This window comes from Heteronotia binoei, chromosome 3, assembly GCF_032191835.1.
Source record: "Heteronotia binoei isolate CCM8104 ecotype False Entrance Well chromosome 3, APGP_CSIRO_Hbin_v1, whole genome shotgun sequence".
Lineage (NCBI taxonomy): Eukaryota > Metazoa > Chordata > Lepidosauria > Squamata > Gekkonidae > Heteronotia > Heteronotia binoei.
Window position 1 is genome coordinate 73,839,923 of NC_083225.1, and position 22,004 is coordinate 73,861,926.

At 45.2% G+C, this 22,004-nt stretch overlaps 1 protein-coding gene across 6 annotated transcripts in view; it reads left to right on the forward strand.

The window, feature by feature from the left end:
• The window catches only part of CNKSR2 (connector enhancer of kinase suppressor of Ras 2), a 267,343-nt gene that overhangs the window by 226,552 nt on the left and 18,787 nt on the right, over positions 1 to 22,004 (forward strand). Inside the window, exon 21 of one of the 6 annotated variants that reach the window (XM_060234064.1) lies at positions 20,234 to 21,874. The exons of the other annotated variants lie outside the window; for them this stretch is intronic. Within the exon in view, the coding sequence (XP_060090047.1) occupies positions 20,234 to 20,238 (5 nt within the window). The 3' untranslated portion in view covers positions 20,239 to 21,874. Of the gene's footprint in view, positions 1 to 20,233; positions 21,875 to 22,004 lie in introns of those variants that run through there. 6 annotated transcript variants of the gene reach the window in all.

The following is a 22,004-nucleotide window of genomic DNA, read 5'->3' on the forward strand; positions in this document are numbered from 1 at the left end:
CCGCGAACGCCTCTATGTGCCGCCCGGGCCCTTGCGGGCAGAAGTGCTACGCCTGACCCACGACTCGTTACCCGCCGGGCACTTTGGACAGCATAAGACCACCCACTTGCTGACAAGGGAATTCTGGTGGCCACGAGTTCGCGCTGATGTTGCCCGCTATGTCAGCTCCTGTGACGTCTGCCGACGGGCCAAAGACATCCCAGCCAAACCCTCAGGGTTGCTGCAGCCCTTGCCCACATCTGCAGGACCCTGGGATACCATCTCGATGGACTTCATCACGGAACTTCCACGCTCCAAGGGTCAGACTTGTATCTGGGTGGTCGTCGACCTATTTACCAAGATGGCCCACTTTGCTCCGTGCCCGAAACTCCCCACAGCTCAGGAGACGGCCCAGCTTTACCTGCAACACATCTTTCGTCTGCATGGACTCCCAGCCCATCTGATCTCCGATCGGGGCCCTCAGTTCTCCTCTCGGTTCTGGCAAGCCCTCCATTCCAGCCTGGGTACTCGAGTGCACCTGTCCTCGGCCTACCACCCACAGACAGATGGCCAGACAGAGCGCACCAATGCCACGCTAGAGCAATATCTCCGCTGTTACACCTGTTACCAGCAGGATGACTGGACCACTCTATTGCCCCTAGCGGAGTTTGCATACAACAACGCGGTCCATTCATCCACCCAAATGACCCCGTTTGCTGCAACCTACGGGTACCACCCTCGGTTCTTCCCAGCGATCCTACCACCCACGAATGTCCCCGCCGTCGATGCCTACCTGCAAGAACTCCGTGCCAGCCAAGACTTGCTCCGAGAGCAGCTACAGCAAGCCAAGGAGGCGTATAAACGGGCTGCGGACCGAAAGAGGCAAGAAGGCCCTCCAGTGCAGCCGGGGGATCAGGTGTGGCTCTCAACTCGCTACCTGCGCCGGCCTGGTCGGTCTCACAAGCTGGATGCACGGTTCATTGGACCCTACCCCGTCATTGAACAAATAAACCCCGTCGCCTTCAGGCTCCAGTTGCCACCCCACCTCCGCATTCACCCCGTGTTTCATCGCTCCCTCCTTGTTCCGGCTGCACCCCCTGACCCAGCTCGGACTCCTTCCCCACCGCCGCCACCACCAGTGTTGGTGGATGACGAGGAAGAATATGAGGTGCGCCAGATCCTGGACTCCCGGTACCATCGTGGAGGCCTCCAGTACCTGGTGGACTGGGAGGGATACGGCCCAGAAGACCGGTCTTGGGAGCCCGAAGACAATCTTCATGCCCCGGACTTGGTGCACCAGTTCCACAACGACCACCCCGACCTTCCAGGTCCCTCGACGGCGGGGGGCCCTGGGGGGGGGATAGTGTCATGGGTGCTGGGGACCCTTCAGAGGAAGTTGAGTCTGATGAGGAAACTGTGCCCCTGCCACCTGCACCAGTGCCCCTGCCTCCTGCTGGAGAAGATCCCAGCCCCCCTGCCTCGCCCTCTCGGGTGGCTCGTGTGCGTGACCGCCTCCGGCAGGACCTCAGGGATCGGAGGAGGGCGGCACGCTCACAAGCAAGACGCTCCCTGAGCCCTGAGTTCTGAGAGGATTCTGGCCCTTCTAAGAGCAAGGATGCTTGAGTGGTAACAGGATCCTGGCTGCCTCCCTGAGCCAGCAATTAGCCCAAACGGGCAACAGCCAGCAGAGGGCTATATAGCTGTGGGCTTTGGGAGGAAGCTTTGTGGAAGCAACTAGTCATCTCCCTGACATTCTAGCATCCACTCCGGCTTGACTTTGGTTCCTGACTCCCTGACTTTGGCTTTGGACTTCTGGACTCCCTGACCTCGGCTTCTGGACCTCAGACCTGCGATACTTCTACAGTGATTCGGATTTGGCGCCTCGGACCCTCCTGCTTACTGGCTACAGACCTCGGACTGCCTCTGGACTTTGCCTGACCCGGCCCCAGCCGTGACAATCTGTAACTGGTTGACAGATTGCACCCGAAGAGTGCTTGCGAATGGTTCGTCATCCTCTTGGAGAGGAGTGACAAGTGGAGTGCCTAAAGTATCTGTTTTGTTCAAAATCTTTATAAATGATTTGGATGAAGGAATAGAGAATGCTTATTAAATTTGCCAATGATACTAAATTGGGAGGGGTTGCAAATACAATAGAAGATAGAAACAGGATACAGGATGACCTTGACAGGCTGGAAAACTGGGCTAAAATCAATAAAATGAATTTTAACAGGGATAAATGTAAAGTTCTGCATTTAGGTAGGAAAAAACCCATGCATAGTTATAGGATGGGGGAGACTTGTCTTAGCAGTAGTATGTGTGAAAAGGATCTAGGGGTCTTAGTGGATCATACACTGAACATGAGTCAACAGTGTGATGTGGTGGCTAAAAAGGCAATTGCAATTTTGGCCTGTATCAACAGACGTATAGTGTCTAGATCACATGATGTGATGGTATCACTTTACTCTGCTCTGGTAAGACCTCACCTGGAGTATTGTGGTCAGTTTGGACACCACATTTTAAGAAGGATATAGACAAGCTGGAACGGGTCCAGAGGAGGGTGACGAAGATGGTTAGGGGTCTGGAGACCAAGTCCTATGAAGAAAGGTTGGAGGAGCTGGGAATTGGGGAAGAACTGTCCCAGAGACACACGCTTGATTGCGGAGTGCCTCAAGGGGCGGTACTTTCCTCGATGTTATTTAACATCTACATGCGCCCCCTTGCCCAGATTGCCCGAAGGTATGGGCTGGGTTGTCATCAATATGCTGATGACACCCAGCTCTATCTGCTCATGGACAGCCGGCCTGCCTGCGCCCCAGAAAACCTGGACCGGGCGTTACAGGCAGTGGCTTAGGCTGAGGGGGCTGAAGCTGAATCCGGCAAAGACAGAGGTCCTTTGCTTGGGTCGTTGCGGCCCGGGAAGGGAAATCCCCCTGCCAGTTTTTGACGGCGCGCCGTTGACAGCGGCGAGCAGGGTCAAGAGCAGGGGGTACTATTGGAGCCTTCACTGACAATGGAGACTCAGATAGCGGCCATTGCCAAGTCCGCATTTTTTCATCTTAGGCGGGCGAAGCAATTGGCCCCCTTCCTGGAACGCGACGACCTAGCAACAGTGATTCATGCTACGGTCACCTCGAGGTTGGACTACTGTAATGCCCTCTACATGGGGCTACCCTTGTGCCGGACCCGGAAATTGCAGTTATTGCAGAATGCCGCTGCCCGGCTGCTATTAGGCCTCCCAAGATGGGAGCACATTCGGTCGGGGCTTCGGGATCTGCACTGGCTGCCAGTAATATTCCGAGTCCAGTACAAGGTGTTGGTTATTACCTTTAAAGCCCTATATGGCCTAGGACCTGCCTACCTTAGGGACCGTCTCTCCCCACACGTTCCCCAGAGAGTACTACGATCGGGTTCACAAAACCTGTTGGTAATCCCCGGGCCAAAGGAGGCCCGCCTAAAATCCACCAGGGATCGGGCCTTCTCGGTAACAGCGCCTTACTGGTGGAACCAGCTGCCGGAAGAGGTGCGGGCCCTGCAGGACCTAGGGCAGTTCTGCAGGGCCTGTAAGACAGCCTTCTTCCGGCAGACCTATAACATCTAACTGACAATGAGAATATCTTCTGGATGGAACTAAAAATGTATTTACAGACCGCTGGTTTTTATTCTTACTTTTGTTCTGTTTTATTAATTATGGTTTAATTTTATTATGTAAATGTTTTTAAGCTGAATCTATGTGAATTACAATGTTGTAAGCCGCCCTGAGCCACTTCGGTGAGAAGGGCGGGATATAAGTCTAAATATAAATAAATAAATAAATAAAATGTTTAGCCTAGAGGAGGCGGCTGAGAGGTGATATGATTACTATCTTCAAGTACTTGAAGGCTGTCATCTAGAGGGTGGTATAGAATTGTTTTCTGTGGCCCTGGAAGGTAGGACCAGAACCAATGGGTTGAAATTAAATCAAAAGAGTTTCCGGCTCAACATTAGGAAGAACTTCCTGACCGTTAGAGCAATTCCTCAGTGGAACTGGCTTCCTCGGGAGATGGTGGGCTCTCCTTCCTTGGAGCTTTTTAAACAGAGGCTAGATGGCCATCTGACAGCAATGAAGATCCTGTGAATTTGGGGTAGGTATTTGTGGGTTTCCTGCATTGTGCAGGGGTTGGACTAGATGACCCTGGAGATCCCTTCCAACTCTATGATTCTCATTGTCTGAGTAGTTTTGGACTTGGAGCAAAGCAACTGATGACACAGTTGCTAGGTTTGCTGCAGACTTCAATATGAATATAATCTCCAGGAGAATTTACTGTGTTCAGATCCCTTGATCACATGCAAGACCAACCTCATGATCTGATACCCAAAATGGTTTTTGGCAGAGTTTATATATTTAGTTTTAGCTCACCTTTCTGTTTAAAAAGAACATTCAAGCAGCTAACAAATAGAAAAACCATAATAAAATTCTAGCAAATAGTCAGTAATGAATCATTTTAATTAATTGGGATGCACATTATCAGCTCAAGCCAAACTAGCAAGTAAGTATGCTTAACTGGTGCTCAGAGGATCAAATTTCCCAATATGTAATTTAGTTTAAATAAGCAGCTGCAAAAGGTCTAACAGGGATTTGGAGGGTAACACACCATTTTTCCAATAATTCCCCCTCCTTTGGCTATTTTGAACTCAGTGGCTAAAAAAAGATAGTTCTTCAGGGCTAGATTCCAGAAAAAATATATTGTTCCCTACTAGATTTAAAGCTGTTTGGGGGGAGCAGTTTAGATTAGGAAAAAAGTGTGGAGGAAAAGTAACCTTCACCCAGGCTCCTACTTTTCACAACTAAATTACTTGTTAGCAGAGGTATCCAGTCACAGGCCAGCAATATTATGTAAAACTTCTCTCCCACCTTCATTGTCAGTGCATTTGGTATGCTTCCATTTTCTGTTCTGAAACAAAACATATAAGTGTTCCGTTGGAAGAGAATTTTATCAGCATAGATCTAAGCAGTATGGCACAGTAGTACTCCTACCTCTAAAGATATGATATTAGCTCATTTACACTTCACCGGCCATGTATCAAAGCTTCTATTTGGGACCAATTCTGCACTTAGCACCTGCCTCACTTCTGTGCGGGCTCCTCATGGAGACTCTTTTCCCCAGATTCTGCATTGGCATCTCTGGAGTGGGATTACATGTGCCCTGCTTGCTTCTCCCCCCCCCCCCACCCCGCGCCATGCAAACTCAAGAGCCAAGAATGAGACCGGAACAAAGGCTAATTCAGAATTCTTTTAGAGATCACCTGTGTTTAGAACTGGGTTAGCAGAATAGAATGCGAAGTTTAGCCTTGATATTTGTACTAAGGATGGGATAATCTAAGGATGGGACAATTAAAAACCCAGTTCTTAAAATTTTAAGACAATATGAACTTAACCTCAATATATAAATTGCATAGGCAGGCCTTGAACTCAGTGCAGCTCCTGAACCTTTCTGACGGTCCCCTTCCTCTTCCCCACCTACCTTGTCCATTGAATAGTAGGTGCAGCTGCATAATAATCTCTGGATTAGGAGTCAGCCAGCCACCAGGGGCTTTGCCACGTCCTCAGCAACCTGCACCACCCTTTGTCCATTTCTTACGTGATTTTGGGTGGCGGGTGGCTTGCTGGCCTTTTGACCGGGGGGGGGGGGGCAGGAAAGCCCCAGGCAAGCAAGGCCTGCTTGGGGTGGCTGGATCTCTAGCCAGCCCAATCAGACTTCACTCACCCAAATTTCTCTTTTCTTGCGTCAGGTTGCTTTTGGCTGGTGGGGAGTGGTGGCATATGCTAATTAGTTATGCTAATGAGCTTCACTATTTATTTTTCTACAATACTACTCCTGTGTATAAGTATAACCCAGCCCATTCGTAAAACAAAGAGGATTTTGTTACTGAATGTTGAACAGACAGCTGCTTGGAGAAAAAAAATCAAGGGACAGAACTGGTATTACTTAGAACACAAAAGTAGATGGGGGTGAGAGAGAGAATATGAACTATTGAAGATTCTAATGTGGTGGTGCCATTGAGCACTTACAAACCAGCAAAGCATTATACAAAAATAAAACTATTATAGAATCTTCTGTGTAAAGATGTGACATGAAAGAGGCAGGAAGGGAAAAGTCTAAATTTGAGTAGGTAATTCAAGAAGCAGCAGCCTGGAAAAAAAAGGATAGAATGTTACCAGATGGTGCAAACTACATAACTAGAATGATGAGTAAAATAAAGCAGGAGCCAGTGGCACCAGAAAAGTTCAACAAAATTTATTCCTGCATAAGTTTTTGTGAGTCAGAGCTCACTTCGTCAGATACATTGAAGAATAAATAGCAGATTTTCCTTTGTTAAGCCAATGCAAATACATAAATCAGACTAGAAGAAGTCCATTTAAAAAAACCTTACTTGCATATAGAAAAACTGAAATGATAGCAAAGCTGCTGATGGTTTCTATATTTAAGAGACACTGTAATGCACTGGGGAGCTCGTGTCATTTTCACTGCTTGACTCTTGTAATAAGAGCCTAAGAGTTAATTAAATCCCTGTACAATTCTGATTTTCTCTAATTACACTAGCGAGTGCAGTATATCATGTGTTTAGTGTCCAGATGTTTTCTTATTTACATGAAATGAGAGGATTTAGCTGCCCTGTACAAAAAGACTAAAATTAATACTTGAAGAAAGTTTATACATAATTCCCTTTTCGTCTTGGCAAATCCGACCAACCTGATTGCCTGGGACTGTGATGCATCCACTTTTGGCCCATCAAACTATCAGTCAAGAGTACTTGTGTGCCATTGGTTGAGACTGCTCATCTCTCCCACCCGAGTGCCTGTTGCTAACCAACAAAACTGATTCTGTCAGTAAAGGGCAACCAACCTTAGTTCTGGCAGTTAGTGGCGCTTCCATTCGTTGAGCCATCTGTCGCACTGATTTACAGAGGAGAGAAAGAAACCCTTCTGTCGATTGTCTGAGGGAGGGAGGAAGAGGGAAACAGCCAGAGAAAGGCTTCCCTTGATTGGCTGAGGCCTCCTCCCTATCCCCCTATGGAAAGGGGAAATAATGGCCTCTTGTAATGGCCAAATACAGAGAGAGAGAGAGATGGAAGGAAAATGAGACTCAACAAAAGATTGAAGTCCTGTGCTTAAGTCCAACAACGTTTTCAGAGACAGACGTTGCTCTGAAAAGTATCATGGAAGGCCTCTGAGGACTCATTGGGGTGAGTCCTAACTACGGCTGCCAGTTCCAGGTTGGTGGAAAATTCCTGGAGATTCTGTGGAGTTTAAGGAGGACATAGGAGTTAGGACTTCAGACTTCTGGGGTCTGCCAAAGCCAGGTTCTTGCTGTAGAAGCTGACTGGGTGATTTCGGACTAGTTACACACTTCCAGCCTAACCTGCCTCACAGAGTTGTTGTTCAGATCAAAGGGGGGAGAGGAGAATGATGTAAGCTGCTTTGGTTCCCCCCCCCCCATGTCTTTTTCCTATGCAGAGGCTTCAGGGAGGGGGAAAGTGATGGAAAGCTGAAGTCAGAGGGGCGTATAAAGGGAAGGAGATAGGGCTGCCAACTCTAGGTTAGGAAATTCCTGAATATTTAAGGGATGGGACCTGGAGAGGGTGGGGTTCGAGGAGGGGTAGGACCTCAGACAGTTACAATGCCATTTCCTCCTGAGGAACCACTGTTGCCACTCTCCAGGTGAGTGCTGAAGATCCCTCAGAATTACAACTACTCTTCAGATGGCAGAGATCAGCTCCCCTTGAAGTGTGTGTGGAGGAATAAATGCCTTCACCTGGGTGGGTGGGAAGACAGCAAGGGGGGCATTCACCCAGAGCATCTTTCTAAAGCCCACTGTATTTTTCTTCTAAATGGGCCTTATTCCTGGTTCTTATATAAGAGTCCTAGAACAATTGAAATTCTCAAAAATCTTAAAGCAACATTCACATAGCAGGTATCTACCAGTTACTCATTGTTCTATTATTCGTTTTAAAATTCTTTAAAATATCAAGTCAATAAACTGGAAGAAGTTGAATAATGAGAACCTCTTCTAACATTCTGATGCTGCAGGGTGTTTATCAATTGGTTCTTAAGTCTCTTTTTACCCACCAGCCACAATGCCTTTGCTGGTATGACCTATTTGGAAATGAATAACTTCTGATTAACCTAATCATTTAGAATACTGTGCAGAAATAAATAAATAAAAGGCATCCAAACAATGCTAATTCAGACAAAGAAGCCACAAATTCCTGATCATGTTCTTCTAGCAGATGCCAATATTGAGAGCAAGTTTCTGTCAATGATCAAAGAGACCAATGAATTTGCCTTTATTGTCACTGTTGGCTGGGTAAAAGAAATGATGTTCATTGCAGCATGCATTCTTCATTCCACTGAGAACATGTAAAACATATCCTCTGCCTCATTTGTATTGCTGCATGCATACTTTGTCAAGTGACCTTATAGCAAAAAAGCAGCTATTCACATTTTGTAAATAATATTAGAAAATCATTTCCAACATCTTAGCTGCCTTTTTTCTAAGATCAATTTTCTAGTTTTATTAGCAGTTTGAAGAAGAGGGCATTGCTAAATGCTATTTGCTGTTCTCTTCTTCATTTGGAGTTTTTTTTCTGCAATCAAGACTGAAAATCCTAGCATCATTCTTTAACTTTGCATGCATATTCTTTCAAGAAGCCAGTTGTTCTTCTCTAAACTATTTGGCCTGGAAACAAATTAAGCTTTGTAGACATAATGTGAATCAGTAGTAGCAGGATTGCAGAAGCAGTTCTTCACTTTTACCTGATTCATCCTCTCTGCCGACCCTCCTCCTCATGTGGCATATTGTTCAGGAATGATCCCTAAACCCTCATCACAGGATATTGTCAAGCTACTATAGCAGGACTCAATGAGTATAGAATTTGTTCAGATTAAAATCACTGTGGGCTTGTTGACCAGGATGCGAACTCGAAGCACCATGCTCTGGTGCTTCAAATCAACTGTGGTGGAGTGGCTTTAGAAGGTTGAACTGTAGGCACTTGCGTTCTGGGATCTTGCAAGATTCCATGTCCTCCTATGCTATTTAACATGAGACCAATGGAAGAGATTGTTCAAGAATGTTGAGTTAGGCGTCATGAGTATGCTGATGCTTTCTCTCGTTTTCATGAGAATTGGGTGAGTTAATTTACAGTCTTAACCTGTGTTTGCAGGTGGTAATAAACTGGATGTGGGCACAAAAATAAGACACTGCTGTTATATTTTTGGCTAGTGGCGTTGCCATTAAGAGCTTATAAAGTCAGACTGTTCTGCATGTGGTTGTAGTCTTCTCAGAATAGCAATTTCCAAAGTCCAGAGTATCATAGGTCTGCAGATAGAAGTACAAATCTCTTCTGAAGCAAGTGTTGTGTTTTCATACCATAAGTGGATCAGCCTGTTTTGGCATTTCCTTCAGAGACAAGGCTTTGTCACAGTTAACCATGCTCTGATCACATTCTGACTGCTGTGATCACCTCCTAACACAGTATTCAAAAGCAGCCCCACATGGAGTACGTGGAAATACTCCAGTCAACATACTGTTTGTTGTCCCTGTTTTCAGAAGTGAAGTAGGTGGATACCAGAATACAGGGCCTTTTCCATTATAGCTCCATAAAAGTGGAATTCCATTCTTACAGTTGCTTACTGTGTAAAGTCTGCTTAGTTTTATATGCCAAGTAAGACCTTTCTGTTCACTCTGGCTTTTGGTTAATGTTTGTTTGTTTAGGTATGGATGCTATTGGTCCTTTTTATGTTGTTTTATAGTTACTATATGGTTGTTATGGTTCAGTTAATATGCTGTTTACTGCCTCTAGTGATTTATCTTCATTTTAATTGCTGTTTGCTGTTAATTGTTATTTGGCCTCATCTTGATTGATTTTAATTGATTCTTAATTCTTCAAGGTACCTCTGAAGTTATTGTCTAAGAGATGGGGCTTGTTTTAGAGAGCTAATAATTCCCAGTGCCTTTTAATAACTTCACATTAGAATTTCAGTCTGAAATTTCTTTGTTTGAATAACTGACTTTCAGGCTTGCTTCAAAATATATAGCAAGATCAAATTGTTCTATCTCAAGTTGTTACAATTTTTATTGTCCCATTTGAACCTCTTCAATGGAGAATGACTTCTTTGCACTGTGTAAATGGCAGATGGATATTATTAGCAAAATGGCATATATCACATTACAAGATGTGAATGTTGGAGCAGGGACACAGATGATATTGTTAGCACTCTTTATTAATAAAGGGAGAGCTAGCATTAGAGCAGTGGCTCAGGAGCCACATGTGTTTTTTTACATATCACCTGTGGCCCTTCTAAGCCCCATCTCCCAATATGGCACCTCTACCCCATGTTTCAGTACCGTAGGCAAGGCCACTGCCTGGTGGGGCTTATTTATTTATTTATTTTATTTATTTATTCGGGATTTATATCCCGCCCTTCCCAGGAGTGGCTCAGGGCGGCTTCCAACAATAACAATTTAACAATTTAAATAGAACAATTAAATACTTCACATTTAAACATTAAAACCAATACATTTCAATTCATAAAAACAAAGCAGCTTAAAACCAATAACATATCATTTTATATAAACAGATGGCAGGCCAGTTACGTCAAGTTCCATCCCGGCTAGGTGTAAGCTAGCCGGAAGAGGGTCGTCTTACAGGCCCTGCGGAATTGAACCAAGTCCCGCAGGGCCCTCACCTCTTCCGGCAGCTGATTCCACCAAGTGGGGGCCATAACGGAGAAAGCCCTATCTCGAGTGACTTTCAGGCGGGCTTCTTTTGGCCCGGGGATAGAGAGGAGATTTTGTGTTCCTGACCTCAGTGCTCTCTGGGGAACGTATGGGGAGAGACGGTCCCTCAGGTAGGCAGGTCCCAGGCCATATAGGGCTTTAAAGGTAATAACCAGCACCTTGTACCGGACTCGATACATCACTGGAAGCCAGTGCAGAGTCCGAAGACCCGGCCGAATGTGTCCCCACTTGGGAGACCCAATAACAGCCGGGCCGCGGCATTCTGCACCAGCTGCAGCTTTCGAGTCCGGGACAGGGGCAGCCCCATGTAGAGGGCATTGCAGTAGTCCAACCTCGAGGTGACCGTAGCATGGATCACTGTTGCTAGGTCGTCGCGCTCCAGGAAGGGGGCCAGCTGCCTTGCCCGCCTAAGATGAAAAAATGCGGACTTGGCAGCGGCTGCTATCTGAGCCTCCATCTTTAAGGAAGGCTCCAACAGCACCCCCAAGCTCCTGACTCTGTCCGCCGCCATCAGCGGTGCACCGTCAAAAGCTGGCAGGGGGATCCCCCCCCCCGGGCCGCGGCGACCCAAGCAAAGGACCTCTGTCTTCGTAGGATTTAGCTTCAGCCCACTCAGTCTGAGCCACTCAGCCACGGCCTGTAATGCCCGGTCCAGATTTTCCGGGGCGCAGACCGGCCGGCCGTCCATCAGTAGATAGAGCTGGGTGTCATCAGCATACTGGTGACACCCCAGCCCATACCTTCGGGCTATCTGGGCAAGAGGCCGCATATAGATATTGAATAACATCGGGGAGAGAACCGCCCCCTGGGGCACACCACAATCAAGTGTGCGCCTCTGGGATAGCTCCCCCCCTACTGCGACCTTTTGTCCCCGACCTTCCAGGAAAGAGGAAAGCCACTGTAAGGCCAACCCCTGAATCCCTGCGTCGGCGAGGCGGCACGTCAGTAGCCGATGGTCGACCGTGTCGAACGCCGCCGACAGGTCTAACAGCATCAGCACCGCCGAGCCACCCCGATCCAGATGCCGTTGAAGGTCATCTACTAGGGCGACCAACACTGTCTCCGTCCCGTGTCCCGGGCGGAAGCCGGACTGAAATGGGTCAAGGATGGAAGCGTCCTCCAGGAAATTCTGTAATTGTATCGCCACTGCCCTCTCAATAAGTTTACCCAAAAAGGGCAAATTAGAAACCGGCCGATAATGTGCCAATTGGGCCGGATCTAAAGATGGTTTTTTTAGGAGGGGACGGACCACAGCCTCTTTGAGTGGCGTTGGAAAGTGCCCTTCCGTTAGGGATCTATTTATGATATCCCGCACAGGATATCTAAGATCCCCCTGGCAAGATTTAATAAGCCAGGAAGGGCATGGGTCCAATTTACAAGTTGTTGGGCGAGCCAATAAGAGAATCCTGTCAACTTCCTCCAGGCTGAGGGGTCTAAAGCCATCCAGAGTATAGTCCGAAGACAGGCTCGGGGCCTCAGGTTCGCTAACTGTCTCCAAACTGGCAGGGGGGTCGGGGCGAAGTGACGCGATTTTATCCGCAAAAAATTTCGCAAAAGCCTCACAGCCGATTTCCAATTCAATAGAATTTAACCTGCCTTGTGGCAGCGTTGTAAGTCCTCTAATTATATCAAATAATTGTGCCGGGCGCGAGGTTGCGGACGCAATCTTAGCCGCAAAGAATACTCTCTTTGCGGATTTGATTGCCATCTCATAGGCCTTCAAACTCTCTCTATAAGATGTTCGGGTCACTTCGTCTCGAGTACGCCGCCATTGCCTCTCTAGTCGTCTGAGCTCCCGCTTTTGTTGCCGCAGCTCCCGGTTAAACCAGGGCGACGGTTTCGGGCGGGGGCGCAGAGGGCGCCTGGGTGCGATCTCCTCAATGGCCCTGGAGAGCCCATCGTTCCAGGACTCTACCAGATCATCCAGGGAATCGCCAGCGGGCCAGGTATCCCGTAGAGCCGTTAGGAACCGTTCCGGGTCCATCAGGCTCCGCGGGTGAGCTAAAATACGCTCTCCGCCTAAACAGGTTTTGGGTGACACCTCCATACGGACCTTAAGGGCAAAGTGATCTGACCATGGCACTGCTTCCGTTGCAATATCAGTCACTGATATTCCGGCCACAAAGACCAGGTCTAACATGTGTCCCGCCTGATGGGTGGGTGTTGTAACAACCTGGGAGAGTCCTAGTGTCGCCATGGATGACACCAGGTCCATCGCCTGGCTGGACGCCGCGTCGTCGGCATGGACATTGAAGTCACCCAAGACCAAAAGCCTTGGGTGCTCCAGCGCCCAGCCCGCCGCGGCCTCCACCAGGGATGGTAGGGCGCCGGCCGGTGCGTTAGGCGGTCGGTACACCAGCCAGATTGCCAACCCCTCCCCAACATCCCACATCAGGCCAACACATTCAACGCCCGGAATCTCTGGAGCCGGAAGAGCCCTAAAGGAGTAAGCCTCTCGTATGAAAAGTGCCACCCCACCCCCCCGCCCGCTAGTCCGTGACTGATGAAAGACCGAGTATCCTGGGGGGGCGGTCTGAGAGAGAGCTACCGTCTCCCCTTCACGCACCCAGGTCTCGGTCACGCAAGCCAGGTCCATGTCCTGTTCGGTCAGGAACTCCTGTAGGACAGAGGTCTTATTATTAATGGACCTGGCATTGCATAACACCAGTGACGGAGGCGGGTGATTCAACCTGGCCCCGCTACCTGTCACCTTCGGGATGGGGCGAAGGCTGGAAGGGGGTCGAGCACTATTATGTCTCAACCTCCTTCCCTTATAATTCTGCCTCGTCCCACCGTCATATCTTCCCCTCCCCAGGAGCACTGGAATCCCCAGGCCGATCATCTCCTGTTAATGCCACCTCAATTTGATGGAGCCGTCAGATCTACCCCCTCCTCCACCCCCTCCTCCCAGCTGATCTATCTATTTTAATCCAATCTGCCAATTTACTAATCAGCTATTTAACTAAATCTCTTCCAAGCTTCCCACCAATTGTTAGCTAAATTTAAATTAGTATAATCTAAAAGCTTATTAACTATAAAACCCTCCCAATAATTATCCCTCCTTAGTTAATTTGCCACAAGTCAATTATTAATTCAAAAGCTCATTAATCATAAAAAACCCTCCCAATAACTTCTTCCTTAATTAATTTGCTATAATTCCAACTCTCACTTTAGCCAGTAACAATCTCTAATTAATTTAAATAGCCTATAAATCACAACCAATAATAAATAAATGTCACTCAATTGGCAGCTAGATCAGATGGGCGGGGGATAAGACAGGGGATGTAAACAGTTGAGTAAAGTGCTATGATTTTTAAAGTGCTAGTGCCTATGGGTGCAATGTTCTCATTTTTGCCATGTCCTTATCTTTATCTTCTGGCGTACTGATATCCATGTGGAGCTTGCTTCTTGTAGGGTGATGGGGGGGGGGGAATGCCGAGAGGTGGATAGTTGGGTAAGGGTCATTGAAATGTTCTTATAGTACTTGTATGGCCGACTGGCCGACCGGCAGACTCGGACAACGCCCCGTGCAGACTCGGGGAGCTCGGGGGGTATAAGCCCCCCGCGTCCCTTTCGTCACACAGCCTCCGCCCTAATCTGCCCGTCAGCAACTCAATTCGGCCCCTTCCAGTGTTCTTCCAGACCCTTCGGTCATCAGTCAATGCCGTACTCTCCCCGATCAAGCCCACTCCCGTGTAGGAAAGAGGGGGGGGGTAAGGGGGATAAACGCACAGCTCGCCCAGCGTTGTTGCTATCTCCTCGGCTCCCAGTTCAAACTCGGCTCCTCGAACCCCCGACTCCACTCCTCAGCCTCCGCGACCGCCTCAAAACGTCCCGTTACGGTCCCGGCCGGCTCGGCTCCTCAACCTCCACGTTCGCCTCAGTTACGCCCGACCACGGCCCCGGCCGACTCAGCTCCTATCTTCTCCTGCAAGCACACCGCCCACAGCAGGTCCCGTCGCCGCCGCTTATGGTCAATAAGTGGCTCCCAGCTTGAAAGAGCTGCCTTCAGAGGGACTGGAGGCCAAGTAAGCAGTTAGTGCACTCCTTGTGCCAGGTGTGGAAGTAAAAACCCTGTCCTCTCTAGCAACCCACTCCCCATCCTTCTCTGAAACCTCCACACTTTTGACCTAGTACTATTATTGTTACTGTTTCTATACCTCTCAAAGCCAACAAATATAAAACAGTAAAATACAATAAATTAAAAACATTCAACATTAAAGATTAATTTAAAATAACTTAGAAATGTTAAAGAACAATAGACCTGACCCAAAGTGAAAGAAAACTCCTGGTTAATTGTATCAAACCCCTGGATAACCAGGGAGGTCATTGAAGGCCTCTGTAAAGAGGGTTGTCTTAACCTGGCACTGAAAAAAATGGTAAATGGTAATTGGCACACCACAACAGGGAGGCTGTTCCAAGGAAAGGAAAGGAAAGGTCCCCTGTGCAAGCACCAGTTGTTTCCGACTCTGGGGTGACGTTGCTTTCACAACATTTTAATGTGTGGTTTGCCATTGCTTTCCCCAGTCATCTATAGTTTCCCCCCAGCAAGCTGGGTAATCATGTTACCGACCTCAGAAGGATGGAAGGCTGAGTCAACCTTGAGCCGGCTACCTGAAAACCCAGCTTCCACTGGGGATCGAACTCAGGTCATGAGCAGAGCTTAGGACTGCAGTACTGCAGCTTTAACACTCAGCGCCACAGGGCTCTAAAGACACCACCAAAAAGGCCCTTCGTCTAATTGCCACCTACCTTTGAGGAGTTGCAACCTGGAGGAAGGCCCAGAGGTTAAGCATAGTATCCAGGAAGATTAAGGTTGGGATAGGTGCTCCTACAGGTATTGTGGTACCAAGCCATGTAGGGCTTTATAGGTTAAGACCAGCACCTTGAACTGGGGCTGGAAACATACAGGCAGCCAATGCAGGTTGGCCAGAAGTGGTCTTATATATTCAGACCTCTGGGTCCCTCTTACTAATCTAGGCCACTGTATGCTGTGTAGCTGACAGGAAAACATGTAGCTTTTTTGTGCAGCTGTCAGGAAGACAGCCAGCTGGATGCAGATAAAAGAAAGTAACACCACAACCATTAGGGTTGCCAAGTCCAATTCAAAAAATATCTGGGGACTTTGGGGGTGGAGCCAGGAGACTTTGGGGGTGGAGCCAAGATCAAGCCTGTGACAAGTATAATTGAACTCCAAAGGGAGTTCTGGACATCACATTTAAAGGGACGGTACACCTTTTCAATTCCTTCCTTCCATAGGAAATAATGATGGATAGGGGCACCTTCTTTTGGAGCTCATAGAATTGGACCCCCTGGTCCAATCTTTTTGAAACTTGGGGGGTATTTTGGGGAGAAGCACTAGATGCTATACTGAAAATTTGGTGCCTCTACCCCAAAAAACAGCCCCCCCAGAGCCCCAGATACCCATGGATGAATTCTCCATGATTTTCTATGGGGATAAATCTCCATAGGGAATAACAGAGTTCCCAGCAGACATTTCCCTCCCCTCCCCCCGTTTTCTGATGACCCTGAAGCGGGGGGGGGGGGTCTCCAAACCGGGGGATCCCCTGCCCCCACCTGGGGATTGGCAACCCTAACAACCATAGCAGCTATCCAGAAAAAGAGTAACTTCGCCTCAGCAAGGTGGTGGTACTGGATGAGTTTGTAATAGATGCAAAAGGGGATGAGGCTTCACTGTTGTGATTTGATGAGGGTATCACATGGTCTACATACTGACAATAGGTGAATTGTTTTAGTAATAGAGTTATGAATCAAGCTGAGAGAACTCAGAAAGTGGCACTGGAAGGCCTGAAAATCTTGCATCAAATCAGTATTTCAGGTGATGATAGCAAAGAGAGGTAAGTTCAAAAGTAAAGCCAAAGTTTAGCCTATTTAATTTGTCAGCTGACAGAGGCACAACCTGTGTCAAGACTGATTTTGTTCATAGTTGAAAAATAATAATAATATTGAAGAGCCATAAGAACTGAATGAACAGTACGATGTTGTCTTCATAACATGAACATTATGTACTTGTGTACTTGTTGCCACTTTACCCCTTCAGGACACAAACGGCTGTAGCTTTTTCATGTGGATAGTCTCCACCTTTATTTGATTCCCATTTAATGTCCAATTTATAAGATTATTTTATGGGAATAATAGTTAGAACATTTATTTACATATTTACTTTTGGTTTCATTTTATTTATCAATTTAAACTACTTTTTCAGTTCTTTTTGTCTTATAGTATGAGCTCCCAGCTGCCTCCCTGAGTGGTTCAGACTGATTCACACATTAAAGAGTCCAGATCTCCCCCATGCAAACTTTCAGACATTGTGTTCTGGGGGTTTCCCATCAGGAACTTAAACCACAGGCACATCCAGATCCACGTCAGACTGGTACCAGGCTTCATGAGAAGCAGAAATGAAAACCTCCCTTTGTTGCCATTTTCTTGACCTGAAATAGCCTTTCAATGGCACTAGAAAATTACCTAAACTGATGGCTATGTATAAGTTTCTCCAGTGGGGAAAGTAACCATTTCCTGGAATTACTTCAGGTCCCCCCTCCCAAAGGAAGGAAATTCGACTTTTTAATTCAGTTTTTAGCCTGCCCTTCCCATGTTCCCAACACCATGTTCCCAATTTGAAATCTTATGCTCCTTCTCATACACCATGTTCCAAATCTGAATTAAGGGTCCTTATATGTGGAAAATTTCTGATCCCCACTCCTCAACTACATCTGCCATGTAGATTTTGAATTGGTCTTCAGTGACATTCTTTGGGTTGACAGTTTCAGTAAATTACATTGATTTCAATGAAAGTGCAATCTGGGTTGTGTCCTTAACTATAATGTCTGCACTGTGAAAATAGTTTAATAGCACAGAACACTAAAATAATATGAAACATTAGTAGCATGATTAGCATTCAGTTGAGAGTCATTTTTTTTCACAAACTGCATATCACCATGACTAATACTAATAAACCAGTCCACCACTTTTCATTTTTTTACTATCATATCTTTTAAAATTTTTGGCCAATCAGTTTCATCTTGTAGCAACCTTGTGCTATTTCTGCCACTTTTTCTTCTTCACAACACCATAATATAGGCTTTAAGTGGTATAGATAGAGTGGATTAAGACCTTTTTACTTTATAACACTAGATCTTAGTCACCCAGTGATATTTATTGTTTATTTATACCCTGCCTTTCTCTCCAGTTTATTTATTGTTGGATTTATATCCTGCCTCCCTATGAGCAGGCTCAGGGCAGGTCACAGCAGTTAAAATGCAACATAATAATAAATACAGTTCATACAGAGTTTAAAAAATTTAAAACTAACAAACAGAAAAGACTTGATTTCTGGCATCCACAAATGCTGCCCACAAGTGCAAGGCATATGGTGACTAAAACAAAGACCCATTCAATTGATGCTATAATGATCTTTAAGAAAGGGCCATTCACCTGGGCAGTGTAGGCAGGGGAGGCCAAAGTCTTCAGGCATCAATTGCCTCAACAAAAGTTCTAGTGGAACAGCTGTTTTACAGGCCCTGTGAAATTGCATTAAATCCCACAGGGCCCTGATCTTGAGTGGGAGCATGTTCCATCTCTGGACAAGGCTAAGCAGACATCTTTCAGACCGAGGACTACTAGCAGATGTGGCAACTGCATTTTACATAGCTGCAGTTTCCCATTCAGGTTCAAGGGCAGCCCAACGTAAAGAGCATTACAGTAATCCAGCCTGTTGTTAAGTCCTGGGAAGAGAGATAAGAAACCAGCTACCTAACCAGTCACAGATGGTAAAACGCTGATCTGGCAACTGTGATGACCTGGTGTTCCACTGAAAGCAAGGTATCCAAGACCCCCAGACTCTTCACCTTCAGCACTAGTAACAATCATACCCCACCAAGGATTGGAAGCCTGATTCCCAATCCCACCTCACTGCCGCCACCCCCCTCCCCCCCCCCCCCGCAAATGGCTCAGATACAGGACCTCCATCTTCATTGGATTTAATGTCATCCAACTCAGCCTAAGGCTTACATCCTTCTCCTCTCCTCCATTTTATCTTCACAACAACCCTTTGAGGTAGGTTAGGCTGCAAGTGTGACTGGGCCAAGATCACCCAGAAAGCTTCCATGGCGTGAGTGGGAATTTGAACCTGCATCTTCTAGATCCTAGGTGGACTCTCTTAACTGCTACAGATCACTGACTGATGGTAGGTTAAGAACAGATGAAATATACATCATTAGTTTATGGGATTTGCTGCCCAAATATATAGTTATTTTTATTTAGATGACTTCTTAAAAATGATTAGTCAAATTCACAAAGAGTAGCAAGTTGTTAGTCATTACTAACTAGAACTTCAGTATCTGATTTTGGGAAGAACTGTTGTGCCCTGTTTGTGGAGTTTGTTCAGATTTAATGTTTGTTCAAGCATTATGTCCTTGATTTGATCAAATAAGGCTCTTCTTAAAATCTTATGGCTATAGACAATTACCTTGTCTACAGATCCTTTGAGTTTGGTTCTTGTACATTTTCAGTTGAACAAAACCAAAAGTAAGTTTTGAAATACTGTGCTTGACTTTTCTCCCATTGATTAAATTTGGCTCTTACCAGTTGATCAGCCAAAGCGTTAAGATGATTAGTCTACCAATAAAACTAATTACCGGTACATCTTGCAGCCTGTGTGTGTGTGTGTATTCTCAGGATTATTGATTTTGTACTGTTACATATTATCATTTTATTCCTGTGAGCTGCTTTGGGAGTCAGTTTTGACTTTAAACCAGAATTAAAAATAATTAAAAGTATAGATATCAAATATGTATATATTTATAAAATGTACATTACTGTTTCTTATTATTTTACCTCTGCATAAAAGCCCAGGCTTTATTCATGCTTGCTGCTCTTCTTGGATTATTTTTAGCATAACAATTTCAAGTAAAAATGAATCACATTTCCTTTTTCAGTAGCATTTTCTATTACAGTAGATGATATAGTATGCTGTTGTATGTGTTTGTTTTGCCTTTGAAAATAAAACCACAAATTTCACATTGATAAAGTTGGACATTTAATTCAATTTAGTATTTTCTGAGTTGCAATTTGAAATGCATATTAAATAGGAAATCCTAGTTGTATATTTATTGAGAATATAAGTTTATGGTTATGTTATTATTTTGATTTTGTAATTATTGTAGCTTGTATGCAAACTAAAAATCTAGAATTGTTGTTAATTGCTTTTCTTCCACCAGAGACTGAAATTTTTGAAGTCTCATTCAAGAACAGAGCAATGACCTTTATTTCCTGAAAGTGCATGCAGATAAAAAGTACACCATACAGCTAACACCACCGAAAAATCTTGCAATATATGCTTTCTCTATTTATCAAGGTTGCATGATCATGTTTCTAATGCAGTACTGATGTGATATAGAAATAATGGCCCATTTACAGTTCTTTTACCATATTGTATCACTGCTTTATCATATTAGGCTAAAGCACTGCGAGAGTTGATAGAACCTCCCCATGCCAACTCGGATCCACTTCTCTTGGCACTGAACAGTTTGGACTCAGAGATTGATAAACTATTGATTAGAGAATTTAGATCGGAGAGAATTGGCACGACGGAGACTCATCTTCAGCCTCTTGCAAGCAACCTCTAATGTCCTGCATTCAGAAAGCCAATCAATTCTTCTTGAATAACTTTGATGTTTATAAGTGAGAACTGACTTTAAAACATAGGCAACCAGATGCCTGGGTAAGGGGCCTCCAGGAAAGTCTTACAAAGGGCAAACTTGTTGCCAGACCTATTGCTTTTATTTTGAAGAATGCATCCTTTCTACAGAGGCACTAGGCGCAACACATGGCTACATGGAATACAGTTGCAGAAAATACTGCCACCAACTTGGGAAAAAGAGAAGGGGAAGAGGGTCATTGCAGGGAAGGGCTATGATGACACTCAGGTGTGCTGTGCAGTCCTCAAGGAAGGAAAGAGGGATCAGCTATGGTAACTATAAAATCCTGTTTTTTGAAATGAACTTCAGTAACTTCCATCCAGATCAAGTGGGAAAAAGCTAATAGCATTCTTGGTGTATTTTACATTAGTGAAGGAAAATAACTTGCTGTATAATACTAAATTAAATGTATTCTATCAAGTTTAGGTGTGCACAGATTATTGCGAGACTTACAGCCTAACCATGTTAACTTGGAAAACTATCCTATTGACTACACAAAATTGTATTTATATAAATCTGGGATTTTCCCAATCATGTGCAAAACAGGGAATGAGGTTCCAAATCTTACAACACGGGAATTGTAGAAGCAGCTCTTAAACCTTCCCCTAACCACAGCTTACTCCCCCAGAACCTGATCTAACATCAAAAGGGAGTTTAGCCAGGAAAAAAATGCGCTTGGAGAGACTCTGGTGAAATAAGAGTTGAGCAGTCAGAGGATTCATCTCTTCTTATATGACTGTCCCTTTTGCTTTAAAAATTAGACCTTACAGCTCCTGCTTTGTATATGATTAGGGCAAATCTAGGTTTAAGAAATTGGATCTGTTCCTGTTGCATGTAGTTTGAACCTTATGTTCAATTAAATATGCTTTGGATTGCAACAGAGTTTGTTAACTGGTTTATGATTTATCAGCTGGTGCACAAATGCTGACTATCACAATGAAGTGATGCATCACACTGGAATGTTTCAGACACTGAAGACAGAAAACTTCAGTTTCTCCTTACTTTCTAGGATTAAATGTGAGTGATGTTGCTTTGCAGCACAGGCATAACGTATTCTCTGTAAATCATCTAGGGTCCATAGGAGATGGTTCTGAGACCAAGATTTTCTTGGAATGTCTTTCAAAGTAGATTCAGATTCTATTCAGATTCTGTCATTAAGTATTGGGTCTCCTATGGATCATTATTTGCCTGTATCTCTGTGATTGGATGTGGATTTTCTTTCTATTTTTAGCTAAGGGTGTACTGTAAATGTCAATGCTAATTTCTTGATATTTCATACTATCCTATGGAGAGATAATTTTAAAATGTATTTTGAAATGTTTTATTTCTGTCAGGTCAATGTATGGTATTGCATTCTGTTAATACCAATAAAATTATATATAATTATTTATATACAAATGCATATATTTCTCTTATTAAACAAAGTGTTATGTATTTTTTCACAAGTGACTGATATGCAACATCTGCCTAAGAGCAATAAAGTAACTTTATAAGCTTTCATTTTTATTCACAAAAATAAAAGCCTATA